General features: G+C 39.2%; 3 protein-coding genes across 5 annotated transcripts in view; 2 read left to right on the top strand and 1 right to left on the bottom strand.

Annotated features, from left to right (window-relative positions):
• LOC105228753 (ras-related and estrogen-regulated growth inhibitor) overlaps positions 1-9,752 on the top strand; it is a 38,593-nt gene extending 28,841 nt beyond the window's left edge. For 2 of the 3 annotated variants that reach the window (XM_029551309.2, XM_029551310.2), the window contains exons 2-6: positions 7,825-7,958; positions 8,112-8,248; positions 8,308-8,466; positions 8,717-8,869; positions 8,929-9,752. In XM_029551309.2, the coding sequence (XP_029407169.1) occupies positions 7,825-7,958; positions 8,112-8,248; positions 8,308-8,466; positions 8,717-8,869; positions 8,929-9,405 (1,060 nt within the window). In that variant the 3' untranslated portion in view covers positions 9,406-9,752. The remainder of the gene's footprint in view (positions 1-7,824; positions 7,959-8,111; positions 8,249-8,307; positions 8,467-8,716; positions 8,870-8,928) is intronic. The other variant, XM_019991219.3, reaches the window with a different exon arrangement.
• Positions 9,753-11,281: 1,529 nt separating this feature from the next.
• LOC105228754 (armadillo repeat-containing protein gudu) lies at positions 11,282-14,368 on the bottom strand. The gene is made up of 5 exons (XM_011208705.4): positions 13,423-14,368; positions 13,133-13,355; positions 11,912-12,725; positions 11,639-11,853; positions 11,282-11,575 (listed from the first exon to the last, which is right to left on the bottom strand). The coding sequence occupies exons 1-5, from the start codon at positions 14,187-14,189 to the stop codon at positions 11,432-11,434; spliced, it is 2,163 nt and encodes a 720-aa protein (XP_011207007.1). The 5' UTR covers positions 14,190-14,368; the 3' UTR covers positions 11,282-11,431.
• A 785-nt stretch (positions 14,369-15,153) lies between these two features.
• Positions 15,154-20,603, top strand: LOC105228789 (glutamate receptor ionotropic, kainate glr-3). The gene is made up of 9 exons (XM_049457566.1): positions 15,154-15,993; positions 16,061-17,446; positions 17,511-17,644; positions 17,746-17,960; positions 18,159-18,319; positions 18,397-18,831; positions 18,889-19,042; positions 19,126-19,351; positions 20,284-20,603. Exons 2-9 carry the CDS (start codon positions 17,214-17,216, stop codon positions 20,535-20,537), a joined length of 1,812 nt encoding a protein of 603 aa, XP_049313523.1. The 5' UTR covers positions 15,154-15,993; positions 16,061-17,213; the 3' UTR covers positions 20,538-20,603.
• The last annotated feature ends 79 nt before the right edge of the window (positions 20,604-20,682 follow it).

Raw genomic sequence — 20,682 nt, 5'->3', positions numbered from 1 at the left:
ATGAATATAGTCTAGCATAGTGGGAAACTTTTCTGTGCTTGCGGCTTGTCCTGTGGCAAATAAACGCACCCACTCCGAATGTCATGCGTGGAATATTAAAAACGCTATGAACAATTAAGGCTATAAAAGTTTCATTTGGTTTCTCCGCTTGCAGCCTGAACAATTTGATTAAATGGTTGAGTAGAAGAAGGGCAACAAATAAACGATTAACACGCACTTATGTATGTACATGCTCATATATATTATATATAATATATACAAACATATATTTTTGCATGAAGCTGCAACATCTGGCTTTCGGTTGCTATAAATAGCCAAATCTTCATATTGTAAAGAATATAACTGTATTTGTTGATAAAATTGTTGTTGAAGTTTGTATTTATTGCTCTTCTGTGATGAAAAGATGCAACTTGAAATTGCCGGCAGCAATTACAAATTAAGTTAAGAGGCTTAATGTTTGCGGCAACGAAGTTTAAACGTCACGTATACGCCATGGTCGCCAAGAGCAAATCTTTTTTATTATGCGCATTCAGTTATCAATGGTGGTGTGTGTGTGGTTGTTAAGTGGCATATTCAATAGCTGTAATAAGTTACTTTATTGCTTTGGTAGTATAAAATTGGGATATAAAGTATTAATATGATGAAGTTGGTTTTGCTAGTAGACATGGTACATGAAATTTAATATCAAATAAAGCTAGTTAAGACACTTCTTAAATTTTTGTTCTTCATCTTTTTGTCTTATCGTACATTACATTCATTAAACTTTGCAGAGTTATTATTCTGCGGCATCGAAAGACATTATAACGATTTATATATATGAAGGATCTGTTTATTTTTATACCCTGAAACGGGTACTCGTATATTAAGCTTGCCAATCAGTTTGTAACACCAACAGGAAACATCGGAGACCTTCTAAAATATATGTATGTAAATAAATGATCCGCAAGAGGAGATGAGTCGATTTAGATTAAACTCAACTAGTCTCTTAGTATATAAATCTAAAATTTTGCACACATTTTTTATCCCTCCAAGAAAAAGTCGGCCCTGACACAGCTACTATTACCGCATCGGTATCAGTTTTCTGTCTCAACGCGTACCTTGTTGGGGGAAAATCCTCGAATTTCTTCATCTTGACGACGTGGCTTCCAGTAGACGTGGGGGTCGATGGCGAATACACCTACCTTTCGAGAACTGGTAACCTCAGGGGGTGGCAACTCTTCGAAGGAGGAGTTGTCGCGGCCCGGCAGTCAACAACCGACAGAATAATAGGTGCTGCCATGTTGGAATATGTCGACCTCAATTCCGTGTTTTTTTGCTAACTTCCACAGTCACATTCGTCTTTCCAGAACTGGCATCATCAGGTAGGCAACTCTTCGAAGGAGATGTTGTCGCGACCTAGCGGTGACCTGCCCTGAAGTGGACGGTAGAGAATATTAGGTTAGCACCTACCACCTACAGACTCAAGGAATAAGTACGAAACTATATCCATAACATGGCCTTCTGAGGAGTTCTCATATTGGAATATCTCCCACAGACTCGTTCTCAATTCCGTGTTTTGTTTAGCTAACATCCTCTGTATCGACTCAGTAGACATTACAGCCACTCTACCTCAAATGAAGATGTGAGTTTTCACGAGTCTATGCACCTCCTCGTTACGTACAAGATGCAATTTGGAGATATCCCATAGCTCCAGGAGACTCCATAGCCATAAAGTCTTCGACGGAGTTCATAGCTAACCGGAAGACTCCCCTCAAAGCAAGTTATGTGAATTTTCAACACATTTGATCAAGTCTATTAGACCATGGCTTAACGCCGCCCTAAACAGAAGCTGTTGCGCCATCGTCAAGCTCCTTCCGGGTCTGCCAGAGTCGATTATGTCGTAGTTTGAGAGACTGTTCGCCTTCCTATTCTCCACTGCCTTGTCACTGGTAATTTTCTTCTTGGCGGTCCTTGAAACTGATGATCCATTAGTCTTCCGCTCAGTCGGTGGTAGGCGTGCTACTTCGTTATCTTAAAAAAGTTAGCAATCGCAGTTATTTGAAGTAGTATATCTGACTGCAGACATTTCTAATTTTTTGGGAGGGTCCCACTATCCGGAGGACTTGGTCCAGCAGCAACGTATCCGCCCAACAGCTTCGGAGCGCTTTCAGTTTTACGAAAAAATATCCTATCAAAATAGAAGTTGGCACAGCCGAAAGCTGTGAATAGATTACTAGTGGCGAGAGTGCCACCTGGAGTATTAATTCCAGTGTTATCACGTTTGATCATATTGGTTGATTGCATTTTAAACTTTAGATAAAGACGGATGGGTCTTTCAGAGAGCCAAAAGTCGGTGGAATATACTCCAGGGCCGAAGGCGCTTATTATTTTTTCTAACTAAATATCTCTGAATTTTAAAAGACTGATTCTTTCCTTCATATATCCTTATATCTCTCATGAAAGTCTTTATGAAAAATGTTCTTTGAATTTGTAATTTGGTATTCCAACTTTCTCACTCAACCCTTTTGTTCCTTTATTTCTTTCAAATTACGGAAGGACTAACGCTCTGATTTCTGACTGTAGCGAAATTCTATCACAGCTGCAAATACTCACATGAAGGATATGAACAACATTTTGGATATTTTTTTACTGCAAATCACGTGTATCTATATATATACACATTCCAACGCATTTATATACACATGTATATGTGTACGAAGTATATCCATTACAATTACAAGCATATCTGTATGCACACCTCGTCCTTCCGGCAACAAACAGGAAATCCCTTTGAGTGAAAAAGGACACGCGTGAATATCAGTTGACATTATTGCATTTTTGAATTGGGGCAGACAAGCATTCCAAGGCACGCCAACGCCAACGCCAAAGCTAAAGCCTTGAATATTTCAATACCGCCGGCCGAGCATGCGACCAACCAGCCAAACAGCCAACCCGCCAACAGCTGTCAGGCCTTCACAGAGAACACCATGGCATTGCGGTAAAGTGTCCTATCTCTTAGCCGGTCGAAAACAGTTGCGAACGCAGGACATAGCTAAGCCATGCACCATGTATATTCATTTAAATGTCTAAGTGTGTATGAATATGTGTGCATGTGGATTATATTTGAAAAACATTTTTGTAGCATTTTTGTAAATGTAAATTTCAGCGAAGGATGGATGGGTATGTGTGTGTTTATTGCGAAATGTTCATTTTAGCGACATACGCGCCGTTGAATCTGAGAACTAGCGCGGCGCAAAGTGGGTGTAATGTTGCGAAATTTAATGGCTTACAATAAAATACAAGAAGTTTGTAATGTTAGAAAGCACATAAAGGCAATAAAATGCAGAAAAGTGGTTTTCTTGTAGTATATATTATTGCTTGTATAAGTTTTCACATATTATATAATTTTGATGCTACTGGTACCTCTTAAGTATTATATAAAGTTTCCTTATTTCCAAAAACAAAGCTATATACAAAGTTGCATATACATATATGTTGCTATTTTATAGCATTTATCATACTTATTAAAAATTTACAATGAAAGACTATCTTAAAAGAAGCTGTCTCGAAGAAGACTTCAGAGACTTGTTACAAAGGAAGCTCAATGAATGTAACCCAGTCAAATGAGCAACGAAAACCATGAAGCTTGTGGTCGCAAAAAAGTCCTTTATCGATCCTTTTGAAAGACCGTAAAATGAAGTTCAAATGTGACTTGAGCAATTTACTCCAGAGCTCAATCGAAAGTCCTCCATGTGAACTGTACGCACTGAACCATATCCAAACTAACGAAATCGCAACGAACAAGTTTCAATGACAAAAGACTATTATATAAAAGATGATCCCTTTCGAGGTTCCGGAAAAAACACAGAGACTTCCACCTTAATGGAGAATGTTTATTATAACTCGAAAGAACATTCTTTGGCATTTATTTTTTGAAGGTTATCTCTTACAAATGTTGGCCGCGACTGCGTATCAGATGGGTCCGTCCGTTGAGTCCAATTTTCGATGGCACGCGTGATGTTTTGCTGCAATGCTTGAATCGAAGCGGGATTGTCCGCATAGACTTTAGACTTTACATGCCTCATAGAAAAAAGTCTGACGGTGTGGCCAAAAACGTGGAATTATCTGCTCCCCGAAGTATTCTAATAAAACTATTGATTGATGAAATGTGTGGAACGAGGCGCCGTTTCGTTGAAATCAAATGTCGCCGAGATCACGAGCTATAATTTCACCCATTAAATAGTCGATTGTCGCAATAACGGTTGCAATTGACGGTAACGTTCTCACCGGCATCAGTTTTGAAGAAATATGGACCGATGATTGCACTGAACCAGAAACCACACGAAACCGTTGTTTTTTCTGAATGAAAAGACAGCTCTTGCGACATTATTGCTTTTTTACATACCCATTAAGCTAGAAATAGGCCTCTTCGCTGAAAAAAATTTGGTCGGATCTTCTTGAAACTTTTTAAGAGCCCATATAGCGAAGCGATTTCGCTTGGGGAGGTCGAACGTCTTCAGTTCTTGCACAAGCTGTATTTTGTTCGCTTTCAATTTAAGATCTCGACGTAAAATGAGCCAATTCGTTCTATATGTTAGTCCGAGTTGCTGCGTCTTCGTGTACACTCTCAGCTATGGCTATTATATTTTCATCACTGCATTCTAAACGTGGAATTCAGTTGAATATTAATGCTGGGTCTCAAGATGGGTGATGGTGCTACCAAAAGCACGCTCAGTAGGCCGATTATATTGACCATAAGTTGTGCGAAGCACGTGAAACACATTATTTACAGAATCGCAACCATTTTGGATTAAAATTTTCATTTTCATCGGGATTTAAAATAAAAATCAAATTTTTAGTCCCAACATCTGGCTTAAAAAGTTAAAATTTACTTTTTAATACAAAATTTCGCAACCCTGGTCCAAACAATATACATACATATGTATGTATGTAAGTATGAAGGTTCTAATATCGACCTGCAAGTATGAAAAACTTAAGTGTGTGAGTTTAGCCATGCCATATTGGTAAACATCTGTGCCTCATCAAAGTACAAACATAGATACATACATATGTACGAACATATATCCATAAAGTGTATATAATATTTTCTTCGAATACTTACATTGATTCTATCCAGTATTAATACCATATTTACTTATCTAAGCCATTTTTTATCTAGTTAGTTCGTAGGAATCTTACACAGCCTTGACTTCATCTATCATTAATATCTGATATACTTGAGCATGAGTACATTCATATATACAATATACATAGTAAGAACATATGTACAAACGTAGACTTAAGAAGCGCAATTTATTAAATATTCAAATGTGACTTCTTCTGCCACATTCCCAAAGCAACACTTTAGCCAACAATTCAATACTCGTTTATATTCAGTAGTCTCGGAGTTCATAAGTATGAAAGTACAAATGAAGATACATATGTACATATGTATTTATGATACTTATATTGGTATATTTAAACTCATGTATGCTGAAATGTACAGTTACATATACGCATACATCTAGACTAATATTAATCAAGTACTCACATTTGCAGACAGCTGTTCACACATTGATACCAACTACTCACATATGTTTGTAAATATGTATGAGTGCTCATGGCTTCTGTTCTCGGAATGATGAGCCCGTTATATTGTAATCAGTGAAAAACGCATCTGATATTTTCAATATTTTCCACTTGTAAATGCAAATGCAAAAAATACCAATGTTTATATGTACTTGTATTCACACACAATGGTTTCTATGTATTTTTAGAGTGTGTGAATCTCTCCTACAAAAAGCAGGACTACTTCATGTACTAGGACAAGACACCGAAGTGGTCCAAACATATGAAAAAATATACAAGTAGTTACATTAAAATTGAGGTGCCATAGGACATGAACACTTTTGGACCAACGCTAGGACCAACTAGTAAACCACTTCCTTTAGTCCAACATATACTCTACGTATACTAGACCGTCAATTATTATAAATTATTGGACCATGTTTTTCACTTTGTTTTACACTTTTTATGATCAGAGATTGTATCTGTGTCTTAGACAATAATCTATACCAAATTTCGTGAAAATATCTTGTCAAATAAAAAAGTTTCGCCTACACAAACTTAATTTGGATCGGTCCCTTTGTATGACAGATGTGTCCTATAGTGGTCCTAACTGAACAATATATGTAGCTGGTTGGCAGCTGGCCGATAACTATATGAAAAGCAGGCGTTTCAGTGTTCCGCTGACTCTCAAACCGCGATGTGATATCATTTAAAAGTCATAAAGTGACCTCACGAGAAACTGGCTGCCAGCTGGCTCTATACAAGAAAGCAAGCACCAGACCTGGCCAGTGCTTTGGTTGATCCCACGCATCACAGGCACCGTGCCAAGCCAGTGCTTAGCGGCTCTCACGCATCGATGTGATATGATTTAAAAGCCATGAGGTGACTTCATGGGAAACGGGCTGCCTGCTGTCTCTATAAAAGAAAAGCAGACACGGTGCCTTGCTAGTGCTTAGGTGACTCTCACGTCACGATGTGATGTGATTGTAAAGCCACAATGTGACTTCAGGAGAGCTGGCTGCAAGTTAGCTCTATAAAGTTAAGCAGACCTTGCTAGTGCTTAGGTGACTCTCACGTCACGATGTGATGTGATTGTAAAGCCACAATGTGACTTCAGGAGAGCTGGCTGCAAGTTAGCTCTATATAAGTAAAACAGTCACAGTGCCTCGTCAGTGCTTTGGTGACTTTTCCGCCACGATGTGATTGGTTTGGAATTAAGGGAAGCTGGCTGCAAGTTAGCTCTATATAAGTAAAACAGTCACCGTGTCTGCTCATTGTTTAGGTGAGTCTCACAGTTCGATATGAAGAGATTTAAAAGTCACTAGTTGACTTCAGAGGAAGGTGACTGCCAGCTATCTCTATTTAAGTAAAGCAGGCACCATGCGCAGTCAGTGCTTAGATGTGATACAAATTAAAAGTCATGAGGCAAACTCACCTCACTAAAAATAATATGATTAGAATCTTAACAATTTCGTAAAAGATTGCATTATTTCCTTACACAATAACCCACACCAAATTTTGTAAAGATGTGTAACCAGTTCTGCTTCCATGCGTAGTCCATTTGGACCACCTGATCCTTACATTTTTGCAGGGTATTTAACACACCTGTATGTAGATACATACATATGTCTTTATATCATTATAGTCGTCACTATACTGAGAAGGGGTAAATATTGGACGATGTAGTAGTTAACATGTAATAGCGTGACAAAGATTCAATGAGCTATAAAATGAAGCGAAATGCAGTAAGGGGAAGCTTTTATCGGAAGAAACTAAAAAAAGGAAAATGAAAAAAAAATCTATTCCATTCACTATCTCAACTTTTATTGGAAGAGACTGGAAATAGGAAAATGGAAAAAAAAATATATTTCATTCACTACTTCTCTGTTCGTTATATGTGAGCTGTGTTGTCTTGTCGCACTTTAGTCTGGCCGCTTTATCACAATAACTTCATCAATGAGCGAGTGAAAATATCTATTCGATTTGCAATTTAAATAAAGATATTTTTAAATTACCGGTTCAACTTCCCTCGTTATTATTATGACATTCTCTAACAAATTTTACGTCTACTGTAAGATAATCTTAGAGTATGTTAGATCACAGCTTCAATTCAAAAACTATTTAAACTAAATACTTTACTCTCATTCCGTTAAAATTGAAGGCGGACACTCTTGCCATTTTAATACAACTGAAGTCCGAACTTATAGTTTATAGACCACATTATTGGAACAGAGCAAAATAATATCTTCAATTTTGTCTTTGATTTTATACTTTAAGGTCTTTAAAAATAATTTTTCCCACGATGAATACCACTTCACCCAAATCATCGCTAGCCAAATTGGGTATACACACCACCAAGCATAAATCACTAAAAGTAATGGTGTTGGGACAGAGCGGTGTAGGAAAATCTGGTAAGTTCAATAAATAGTTAATAATTTATGTACTATACAATGTGTCAAAAGCGTAAACCTCAACCCACCTAACCTCAATTTTCTGATCTCATACGCCTTCAAAGGCAACTCTCACTTATGTATTTCTCTATATATTTTTTATACTACCCACAGCTATGGTTGTTAGATTCATTACTAGACGATTCATTGGTGAATATGATCCTAATCTGGAGAAGGTCTACACCCATAACACCACATTCGACAATGAGCTCATACAGTTTGATATATTGGACGCAGCTGGACAACCCAATGTGAGTATATATGAATTATTATTTTCACATTTTCTTCTATTTAAATTAGCTACTTTTAGAAAGAAGATTGCGTCAGTTTGGACACAAACATACGTTGGGCGGACGCCTTCATACTGATGTACTCGGTGACCGATAAGTGTAGTTTTGATGAATGTAATCGACTGAAATTCTTAATCAATTATAACAAAAGGAGACGTAAACTGGGATCAAATAGCAAGGTGCGTAAAAAGAATGAAAAAGTATTGAATGTAGGAGTATCGAAGTGAGGCTGCTGAGGATCTAGCACTAGAACGGAAGATTGCATACAGTTCCATGGGTGCGCCACAACGAATTTTACGAAATTTTTTTAGAGACAAAACGACTGAGTATTAGTTCCAGCTCCAGCACCAGTAATAGTTATTTTTTCATTGAGTATTCTTGAACCTTAAAATTATTAGGTTTTCATAACACATTTTCACCACCCTACAGGATTCACTCTCGGATGTGCCAGTAATATTGGTGGGCAACAAAACGGATCAAACGGGCGATCGTATGGTGAGCATTGAGGAGGGCCAACGTCGTTTCCGTGATCTAACATGTGTCTGCTTCCATGAGATCTCTGTCCGCGAGAGTGTTGATCAAGTGGGTGGTATATTTATAAAATTTCTCGTTCAAATATTTAATATGTGTAAACCATACAGGTTCAGGCCGTGTTCCGTGACATATTTCGCTTTTGGCGTGTCTTCAGCAAGTTTCCCAAACTGAAACGTTCCACCAGCGACGTACAAAATGCTTCCGACTCAGCGTTGAGCCCCGATTCGGGTTGCTCCTTCTACGATCCGTCATCGTATAACAGTGAAACACGTAGATCCTTTTTCATAAATGGTAATTTGACTCTAATAAAATATGTATATCTTAATGATAAACCTATCGTTAAAGCCAACACCTGCCTGGAGGAGACCGATCACACAGAATCCACCGATGAGCTCGGTTCCGGTAGCCTATGCAGCTCGCGTTGCGAAATAGATACACCATTCCGCAGTAGAGCTTCCACAGATGGCACATTGCTGTCGCGTCCACGTCGCTGGCGTTATCCACCACCCGGTTGTCTAGCACACACCAATCGTGTCGAACGTCGCATGAGCATCTCAACTCGTGGCAGCAACGCCAGCTATTGACTACTAATGCATCACTGAGTGGCGCTCGGTTTCAATAGCAAGCGGTTGTTGTTGTAACAAGATTTTATTATTTATATCATTACAAGGCTTTGAAGGTTCAATATGCTTAATGGGGGCGCGTTGCACGCTTATTGATAGACTATTTGTTATAAAATATAAATTATTTATTACGATTATATTAAGATATAACTACATATGTAATACTGATGTTTTATACATGTATTTTTCTATGTACTGATTGTATTTATGAGATAAGTATTTATTAAAGGTTTCATAGATGTATTGACCCTTATATTTACATATACATATGTATATCTTGCTTATAAGAATGAATAATAAAACTTAGAAGGAAATTTCTTGGCTCTCGAGCGTTTTCTGGTAGAGATCGATTCTGTTTCGACCGCGTGTGAGAGAGATCGATGCGCGATTTTTAAGAAAAGTGGAAATGATTAATATCTAAGATTCGATTATTATTTTTAGAAGTTAAATCGCATAGTCAAATGAAAGATATGTTGGATGCTGTATACGATGACCCTTCTCATACGATGATGGCTGTCAAAATACGATGATGGCTTAACGAGTTTCAAAGTAGTCGTTTCGGCTCTTAATTAATCAAGCCCAGCTGGCCATGATTTCATTTTATAAGACCACTGATTTTACGGCAGTGTTCGACTCAATCTGGTGCGTCGTTTATTCAGCGTCAACGAAACATAACCGATTGGTATAAACCTAAGACCAAGGAACCGTCGAAACAGTAGTCTGCAGCTGAAGAATCTGTTCCGAAGAAGACAAAGGCCATGCCATCGGCTAGAAAGGTGATGGTTACCGTCTTGTTACACTCACAAAGTGCGATCTAACGTTTTTTTTATTTTCAAAACGACGCTACAAAAATAGACCACGATGCCATATTTTTGCCTTCGCTTTTGACATTTCTCTTCAGTGAGGTTTGCCATTTCATCATGGCAACGATCCAACAACGAGACGAAATTTTTAAAATTATCTACTGAAATTCGGAGTCAGTGACCTCAACTTTAAGAACGCTACGCCCAATTTATGGTCGTCATAATCGTCCTGTCAAATCAACAATTGAGCGTCTAATGGACAAATTTGAATACACAGGCATAGTACAAAATGTTGCCATGCCAATGAGACAAAGAAATGCCCGTAGTGTCGAGAGTATTTCTGCCTCTAGCCCATCAATTGAGGAAGGCCCAAATCAATCTTTCACACGTCGTTCTCAAGTGTTGGACAAGAACTGAAGCCGCTTGACTAACGGATTCGTCGTATGTTCGTGAATTGGGCTGAGCAACGACTTGAAAAAGATCCACATTTTCATCGAAAAATCATCTTCAGCGATGAGTCTAATTTCTCTTTCATTTCAGTAAGCAAAATATGCGTTATTGGTTAGGCAGCAATCCACACGTAATCCGTACACGTAATGCAATGGTGGCTGCATCTCGAAAAAATTACGATTTGGTATGGTTTATGAGCCGGCGGCTTCATTGGGCCGTACTTCTACCGTGATGATCAAGACCGGCACGTTACTGTGAATGGGAATTTGGCCCGAATTGGATGATATGGACTTGGACAATATGTGGTTCTAACAGGATGGCGCCACTAGCTACACAGCGAACGTCACAATCGATTTATTGGGTACAATCGTTTTTCGAAGAAATATTTTCGAACTTACAACCCCATCACTACCACGGCCAAATTGGTTGAACTATGATGGAAACACCTCTTCCATCTACCGCATTCTCCATATTTAGACTATTTTTCTTTGCTTCCAAATTTAAAAATTTGAAAAAATCCCTGACCGGATAGAAAATCGAATCAAATGAAGAGTTATCAATGAAGAAAAAAGCAAAATGAAATAAATCAGTGTAGTTTATTGCTAACTGTGAGAAGCAGTTTTTTCTAAGATATATTTTTATGCAGCAACCATCAGGCATAGTAATAAATAACTAAGAAATATATAAGAGGATTCGTTATAACCACAGCGATCTCACTCAAGCTCTCAAGCCATTTAATATTCTTCATCGATTTTCAACAGATACTCCTCGGCACGCAGAGCCAACTCGCGTATGTTGCGTAGACAACCGGCCGCAGCCAATTGTGTTTCTTTGTTGGTGGAACCAACACACTCCAGCAAGAATGGCACTACGCCGCTCTGGAAAATATAAAAATTATTTGTAGCCCTTAACTAGGACAAAACTCATGAATTAGTACACACCTGGTGCATAATGATGCAGTTTTGCGGATCCATGGATAATTTCTCCAGCGCCATGGCTGTGGTGCGATGTACGGCTGGGTCATTACTGGTCAGGTAGCTGACAATGGGCGTGACAGTGCGTAGACGACCCAACTCCTGTGTATTATTGCCAAAAGTAGCACAACTAGCAATTGCGGCGGCGAGATTTTCACGCAACAAATCCTCGGTAGTGTTCACTGGAAAGAATAAAACAGCATATGTCATATAGATAATATATTAAATCGGGAGACTAACCTAAATCAGCCAACTTATAGATCACTTTAAGATCAGACAAAATAGCTAGATTTGTAGTATCCTTTGCAATTGTTGCTATAGCAGCGCAGACAGCCGACAATACCTGCGAGTCGGTGGACTTGAGCAAATCCACAACCAATTCCATGGCGCCCACCAAACTGCGCACCAACTCACCCGATTCGCGTGCATTTCGCACACACGGACATATGGCATAGGCAGCATAAGCTTGAACTTTGGGATCGGTATTCTTTAGCAGTGACCAAATCAAACGCACCGCATCCAAATCCTCCAAAATACGCATACTATCTATATCTTCGGCACACTCTTTTAATGCTTTGGCCAAGTTTACCAACAGCGGTGGATGTGATGAGTTCAACAATGCCACCAAGGCCGGCAAACCGCCTGCGCCACGCAAAACTTCGCGATTATTTTGAAAACGTACACATTCGGAAATGGCACCGACCACATTGGTGATCACATCATCGGAATCATCATTCAATAACGGTATGAGATGATTAATGAGCCGCAATGAGTCCAGTTTTTTGACATTCGCCTCCGACACGGCGCTCATCCAAATCGCACCGGCAGCACCGATCATCAGTTTCTTATTATCGCGCACATTTTTATCCTTGATTATGGCGACCAAAGGCTCTAAACCACCCGCGGAACGTACCAGATCACGTGTAGTCTGATCGAAGGCACATTTGTATATGGCAGTGCTACCTTCGGTCTTCAAGTCCAAGCTATCGGAATGTAAATGGGTCACAATATCAGCGATCATGCCCTCGGTAGTGATGGCCAGTTGAAATTTGGGCTGCGTTTTGTTAAAAATATGGGATTTAAGTTAAGTATTGGCTAAGACTCATTGACCTTATAAAATGTAAACAAAGGGGTCACTGACCCACAAATGTAAACAAAGGATGTGGACTTGGCTAAATGTAAACAAAGGGGTCATTGACCCCATAAAATTTAAACAAAAGGGCAAATAACCTCAAATGTAAACAAAGGTTGTGAAGTTGGCTAAATCTAAACCAAAAGGTCATTGACCTCGAAAATTGTAAACAAAGGGATCACTAATCTCAAAAATGTAAACAAAAGGGCCAATAACCCCAAATGTAAGCAAAGGTTGTTGACTTAACTAAATGTAAACAAAGGTTGTGGACTTGACTAAATTAAATGTAAATATTTTTGAAATTCGGAATTCAAGTTACAAAATCATACCTGCGATGCACATTCCTGTATGGTGCCCATTATAGGTATTACAACGTCTGTGTGACAAGACTTGAGCAAGCGCGCCATCAGTGGTACGATACCGCTCTTACGCATCAATTCCTTATTATGGCGAGAGAGTGAAAGCGACCAGAGAGCACGAGCACCGGCACGTGCCATGTACAAACACTCCAAATCAGATGAGTTAAGTTCCTCGAGCGGAGTTTGTAGTATACTGCCATACAAAATATTATTTTACCACTATAGAAAAACACCTAGACTAACTCTAACAACGTACGTACCGCAAACTGACATCGAGCATATCCACTAACATCGGTATGCCACCACATGTGCGCACATATTTTCGGGCTAAACGCACTTTACACACGTTAGCCAATGTTTCACCAGCCATGGTCTTAAGTTCCTTCGAGAGCGAGTTCAAAATATCCACTATTAAAGGTATACCACCCAAATCGACGATCGTCTTACGTATATCAATGTTCAGTGAGATCTCAGAGAGCACATACAGTGAACCCAAACGACAATTGGTATCATTGCATTCGAGTATGTTGACCAACACCTCTAAGCCACCGATATCCTGTACGGCCATTTGATTGATTTGTGTGCGCAAATCGTAGTCACGCAGGCAGCAAAGTGACACAATGGTCGCCGTTTGATTGCCCGCTTTAATATATTTGATCAACTTCTGTATATTATAATATTCGGCGGGTATTTCAACAGTGCGTGCAATGTCCTTCCATCTTTCCTCCTCCTCGGTGGACGATTCTACTTCAGTAGAATCGGAGTCTTCCGTTACAATAGTTTTCTTGCTGCTAAAAAACCGTTCGGGACAGCTGCCGCATGTCTCATATACACGGCGTCGTGATTCTTTTTTCTTCTTTGCGTCTTCTTCTTGCTGCTTGTGTTTCTCGGCGCGCTCTTGATCAGTTAAAGGCTTTTGTTTTAATACCCCATCGATTTTACTTGGATTCACCATATTTATAATGGGATGAGAATCTTGAAGAGATTGTACATTGATAAGTTCTTCATCTTCTTCCAAAGTAGTCATGATACCAAAGAAATCTTAAGAATTGTCGAAGCTCTGAGGATTCTGCAGAATATCAATTTTTATTTGTTAATATTTTTTTAAGTTTTGATGAAATTGTCAGCGTAAAAATTATTTCTCTCTCGTTTAGGTTGTTGTTTACTTGAGTTCGATTGCAGTCAAGTGTGGTTGTCGTAGAAACGAAAGGTTTGGTAAGTACTGCCAAGAGAGTTTCGACATTTGACTTCAAAATGTTGTATTCAAAATCGTCAGAAAAGTGAGAAAACTGGGTTGCCTATTATTGAAATATACATATGTATAAATATTGATTTTTAATATTGCCGATCCGGAAGACCGCAGGTTTCATGCGATTTCCGCTGAGGAGAGGACACCCATCACTATTTTTTTGTTTTTGGTTTCCAAAGCAAAAATCGTCCGAAGATACTCTTCAGTAAAGTTTGCCATTTCATCATGGAAATATACACGATACAACAACGAAATTCGGAGTCAGTGGCCTCATCTTTAAGACCGCTACAAACGTTTCTTAAGCGAAACAAAAACGATTTGGGATATCAATGAAATTCTTTATTCCTGTGAAAGTGCGTTTGTACATACTCCATGAGTCACTATTGGATCCTGAAAAAATTACGGTTTGATGCGGTTTATGGGCCGGCGACTAGGCCGTACTTCTTCCGTGATGTTCAAAACCGGCACGTTGCTGTGAATGGGATTTCCTACCGACACAATCGATTTATTGAAAACCAAGTTTGGTGAACGTGTTATCTCACGAAATGGCCCAGTCAATTGGCCGTCTCGATCGTGCGATTTGACATCGTTAGACTGTTTCCTGTGAGGCTACGTCAAGTATGTATATAGTCTATGCCAACAAGCCAGCGGCGATTGATGAACTTGAAAACCGTCGAAAATTGGGTTCAGCGTCTGGACTTTCGCAAGCGTTCCCCCTTGGCAGATCTCCACAGATTTATCGCTTGACCAGATTAACAACTCGTAAATCGTTTTTATGTCGTTCTTATAAAAAACTGTATGGCACTTGCTGTTCTTTTTTCAGTTGCTTCACCGAACTCTTCCTATTTGTGGTAAGGAGATTATTCTATTGCATGCCTTGAGCAGCGAACTCGAACCCTACGAACCGACACACTAAAATATCTTCCAAGAATACGAAGACTTTTTAAGCTCTACATCTGCGGTTATTCAACAAAGTTTTGGCTTTTGGGTCTTCCATAAATGACCTTACTCGTTTACCTTAGACAGCGGAGTTTACTGTTTTCGTACATTAGGTTATACCCGAGACAGACATGTAGTAACAATACCATATATGGTACAAATACCATACGAGTATGTGTGTCACCAAACACTAGCAAAATACCATATGAGCAATGTAGTACGAGTATTTTAAGTCATTTTGACAGAATATTTCGAGGAGCTTTTGTGTAAAAGCTTTTAGCAAAGTTTGTTACCTTTTTAGCTGTGTTTATGGAAATACCACAATGAAACATTTTAGTATTGTTACCAGCCAAAAGTACTACATTGCTCATATGGTATTTGTCTAGTATTTGGTGACACATGTCTGTCACGGCTATAAACAAAAAATGGAAAATTATACGAAAAACACGCGCATTTATTTAGGGACTTCTGAGACGAAGTGCCTCATTGAAGTATGGGGCCAAAACATTGAAAAACTACGAGAAACCCACAAAAATAAACATGTGCTACAAAACATGTGCGCACAACTCAAAAACGAGCACAAGATATGTTTGAATGTTGTAGAGATGCGTACGCGATTAAATAATTTAACTAAAAGATATAGGTATGTAAGAACCAGTCCATTTATGGAAATATTCTTATTTAATTCTTCTAAATCTTACATTTTTTAGGCAAGAAAAACGTAATATTGGTCCTAGTGGTGGTTCTCCGTCAGAGTGGCAGTTCTACAACGACGTGCATAAGGTTTTGAGTGTACAAACCATTAACAAAACACTGGATAGTGAGTCATCATGCGCTGAAGTACAGGCTGATGAACCAACTACAAGTGCTAATACGAGAAATGAACGAAAACGAAAACGAAAACGCCAAGATGATCGCTTTTTCCAATTGATAAAAGATGAACAGGAAATGATGCAGAAATATGTAGAAAAATCATTAGAAAATTAAGAAAAAATTATAAAATTACTAGAAGAAAACAACACATTGCTTACTGCGTTAATAAATAAATAAACATATTTATTTTAAACATATTTTTTTATTTTGTACATTTGTATGGTACTTGAAAACAATTATACCAGCTCAGTTTGCATTATACGTATCGTTAGATAAAGGATAAATATTAGATTCAAACGTGTTCCAGACCTAAGAACATCACTCGCTTTCAAGCAGGTTCGAATAATAAGTGAAGCCCCAACTATAGTCTATAAAATATACATACTTATATAATATATATTTGGCTTGGAAAAAAGCGGTCACGCACCGTTGATACAGTCATGGGTTTTAGTCACTTGTCACAACAGCAACACCATTTCGTATTCTGGGTCAAAGGTTGACAAGGTGTAATTGGAATTTGAATGCGCAACAGTAAATGGTGAATGAAAATGAAAGTAAGGCATTCAACCGGCCAGCAAGTATACAAACTTTAGTTTAGTTTTTTGCAGTATATGCAGCAAATCGTAAAAAATGTTTAAGCGGGCCTTTGGAGCCTTTCTAATCACTTTCACACTTTTACAGTGCTGTAGTGGCAATAGCGATGGTATCAGGTAAATATTTTATAGTTGAGAGTTAAACACCACGCGCTTATTTAATTTACACGCCAGCATCATAGAAACTGAAATCGGAGATGTGTCACACCAAACCTTGCATCAACTACTCACCACGCTCTTGGCAGCCGCACGTATTGAACGCTGTTTCGTCATTATTACCGATAGCAATTATTACCAGCTCTACAATGGCCAATTCTTTCGCAGCCTACGCTGACAAAGCGCCTACTACTTTCTTAATGTACCGCCAACGGAGGACTTGTTGGCGCCCAATTATCAAATGGTGCGGGTCTTAAAGCAAATACGCAAACAAAATTGTGAATTCATGCTCGTGACACTCTTGAATGGGCTGCAGGTGCAGCGCTTCTTACGTTTTGTGGAGAAGAATCGTTTGCTAAACTTACAACAACGTTTTGTGTTGCTCGAGGATTCGCGCCTCATGGCGGCCGAAATGTGGTACATATGGAGTAATATGATATCAACTGTATTCGTGAAGCCGCTCGACAATCAAAGGTCTGGGTTATAACAACTGTTATTCTTAATCGGTCAAACTTTACAGATTTTAATGAAATACTAGATTTCTCTTAAACACAATTGCATACCCTGAAATATTGAATGGTGTGGTGGTCACGAAACGCCTGATGTTTTGGGAGCAAGGGAAGCATATAAAAATTAACCAATTGTTTCAGGATAGAACATCGAATATGAAAGGTTTGTGTTTGTCGAGTATTTCTAATTAAAAACGAAGTTTCATGCGTATATATGTAGGATCTGGATTTATACGAGTAGATACAAGTATAAACTGCTTTCAGGCTTTGCCATGCCCATCGTTGTCTTCGAACATGTGCCCATGGTTAGACGTCACACAGATAACGCCACCTTGGTCGGACTTGAGGTGGAAATACTCAAATCACTTGGTGTCAAACTAAACTTCAAACCCGATTTCTATGAAACCAACGATGCTGCCTACGAGCATTGGGGCAAAGAGTTGCCGAATGGCAGTTATTCGGGCGTGCTGGGTGATATGGTATGTAACAACGACTGTAGCGTAAGCCAAGCCACGGGTATAGTTAGCTAAGCTTACTTCTGTCTCTGAACTAAATCCTGCCTACTTTTTATTTCTTCAATCTGTTCAAAAATAAGTAATATCCCGAAAGCGATTTCCTTTTAGACAGTTTAAACTAGTTAGCATTTATTTCACCCAGTTATTGCCTCTTCATTCCAGGCAAATCGTAACGCTCGCATCGCCATCGGCAATCTGCACATGTTTAAAGTTTATGCCTCTGTTATGGACTTCTCTTGGCCGCATAGTTTCGAGTGTCTGACATTTTTAACACCGGAGTCTTCACAGGATGACAGCTGGCGCACACTTATACAGCCTTTCAGGTGATAATAGTAGCATACTAGGATAAAATTGACTTCTCGAAGAATATCTCTTTAAAAACTTGCCTTTACGAATTTAGCGGCAGCATGTGGGCCGGCGTTTTATTCTCACTCTTCGTTGTGGGTACAGTGTTCTATCTGATCTCTTGTTTGCACGCCATACTACTACATCGACGATCACGACGCACGCCACGCATATTGAATTGGTCGGAATGGCGCAGTAAGGGACTCTTACGACCGTCGCGCAGTATTGATACGAAACTTTTCCGTGATGTTCAATTCCGTCGTTATTTGGGACAGCTAAAATCACTGCCGTTGAAAAATACCGACCTTTTTGATGACTATTCCAATTGTTTGCTCTTCACCTATAGCATGTTGATGTATGTTTCGTTGCCACGTCTGCCGCGCACATGGAGTTTACGGGTGCTCACCGGCTGGTATTGGCTCTATTGCATTTTGCTTACGGTCATCTACAGAGCAAGCTTAACAGCAATACTTGCGAATCCCGAAGAGCGGTAAGATTACCTTTAAATATATGTATTTGTATTTTTTTACCTTCCCATTTGGTTCAGAATCACTATTGATACGTTGGACGAACTTTCTGCGAGCTATGTGACCAGCACCGCTTGGGTGCATGAGAATAAACAATTCTTTGTCGAGGCGTTCGATGAGACCGCCCAGGAGATCGGACGTAAAATGGAGATAGTAGACAACATCGACAGTGTGGTGAGTTGCTTCATTCGGTATTAAATTTTTCGAAGAAGTAATTATATGTATGTATGTATTTTACCTTTCCGTATAACCTTTAGACCGAACGTATTGCCAAAGGTGAATATGCCTATTTCGATAACGAGTATTTCCTACGTTACTTACGTATGAAGGGCGCTCAGCGTCGCGAGGAGCAACAATTCACCGAAGTAGTACTGCACATAATGCGACAGTGTGTCATACAAATGCCCGTGGTTTTGGGTCTCGAAAAAAATTCACCACTACAACCTAACGTTAATAAATATTTGAGGCGTCTAAGTGAGGGGGGTAAGTTTCTTTAACAGGTAGAGAAGAGATTTACATGGCTGGCCAAATTCTTCCTCAAGCTGACTCCTCTCAGATTCATAACATTGTAGACAAGCGGGTCCTAGCTGAAGTATTTTCCCAATCCTCCCCTTATGTTGCCCTGCATTCTTAGAAGTAGATGAATGGATGATACAACGGCCATTGTTAATGAGGTACCTGGCGGTAGGTATAAAACGCTAGAGGTCGAGACACCTGAATGAGAACTTCAAAATAGAGGACAACAAAGGAACGAAGCGGACTGGGATATCAGTCCAAACGTCGTTGGGAGACGAGACTGTCAACAATAGCGGCCACACCTCCACTGCAACGCGATCAGCCAACCAAGCTTTACAGCGCACGGGTGCCACAGTCCATGAAGACTCAGACAAAGAAAGCGCTGTAAGCATAAACACGGAAAGTGAAGAAGAACTTATTCGCTCTCCTGTGCAGGCGGCTGACGGTTCCAACTCTAGCAACAAGATAGGGCCTCGGAAGCAGCCAGGAGCAAGGAGGATTTGAAGGCATAGTCGAGATACAAGGCGGCGATCGGAATATACAAACGTCTCGAAGGCAAGTCCAGCCTGAAAGAAGAGGAGATGAAACAGCTGGCTTTGGCTTGAGAGGAAGTGAGGAACGAGTCAACTCGGGTTCTACTTCTAAAAATCAAGAATTTCTTAAAAAGATAGTTATATATTTGATATACCTAGATCAATTTTGAATATTAGGGATATAAATATATATTTTTTGGGGTTACTAAAATATACAGACTACAATTGAGCGTGTTTTTTTTCGAACCAAAATAATTACAAGAAAATGAAACCGGTTATCTATTTTCTCTTTTTTTCTCTCTTTTCTTATCTCTCTTTATTTCTCCACCTCCTCTACCTCACTTTTGAACCACTTTCGCATTATAGGTCTCATTACCAAATGGCTCAAAGATTCCATTGCCGAACTCCCCGCCGAGGAGCGTACACCACAAGAGGCTGTAATGGACTTGCCAAAGATATGGAGCTCCTTTGTAGCGCTTGGCATTGGTTATTTGTTAGGACTCTTTGCGATAGCCGGTGAATGGCTGCACTACGAATATGTGGTGCGAAAGCATCCACTCTACGATGTCTACAACAAAAATTTGTATTACAATTTTAAGCGTAAATTTTCGAGTTACTAATTTGTGTAAGAATACATACAATATTCTCAAACAGAGTTGCAAATAATGCATTAAAAAGTAATTTAATTACCTTAAAACTTGACTTAAAACTTTTTTTGGAAAATGTTTTTGAAATTCGGAAAATGTTAATTAAGGATACATTTTT

This window comes from Bactrocera dorsalis, chromosome 1, assembly GCF_023373825.1.
Source record: "Bactrocera dorsalis isolate Fly_Bdor chromosome 1, ASM2337382v1, whole genome shotgun sequence".
In the NCBI taxonomy this organism is placed as follows: Eukaryota; Metazoa; Arthropoda; class Insecta; order Diptera; family Tephritidae; genus Bactrocera; species Bactrocera dorsalis.
Note: the sequence above shows the minus strand (reverse complement) of the source record. Positions and strands in the feature narration are given on the sequence as shown.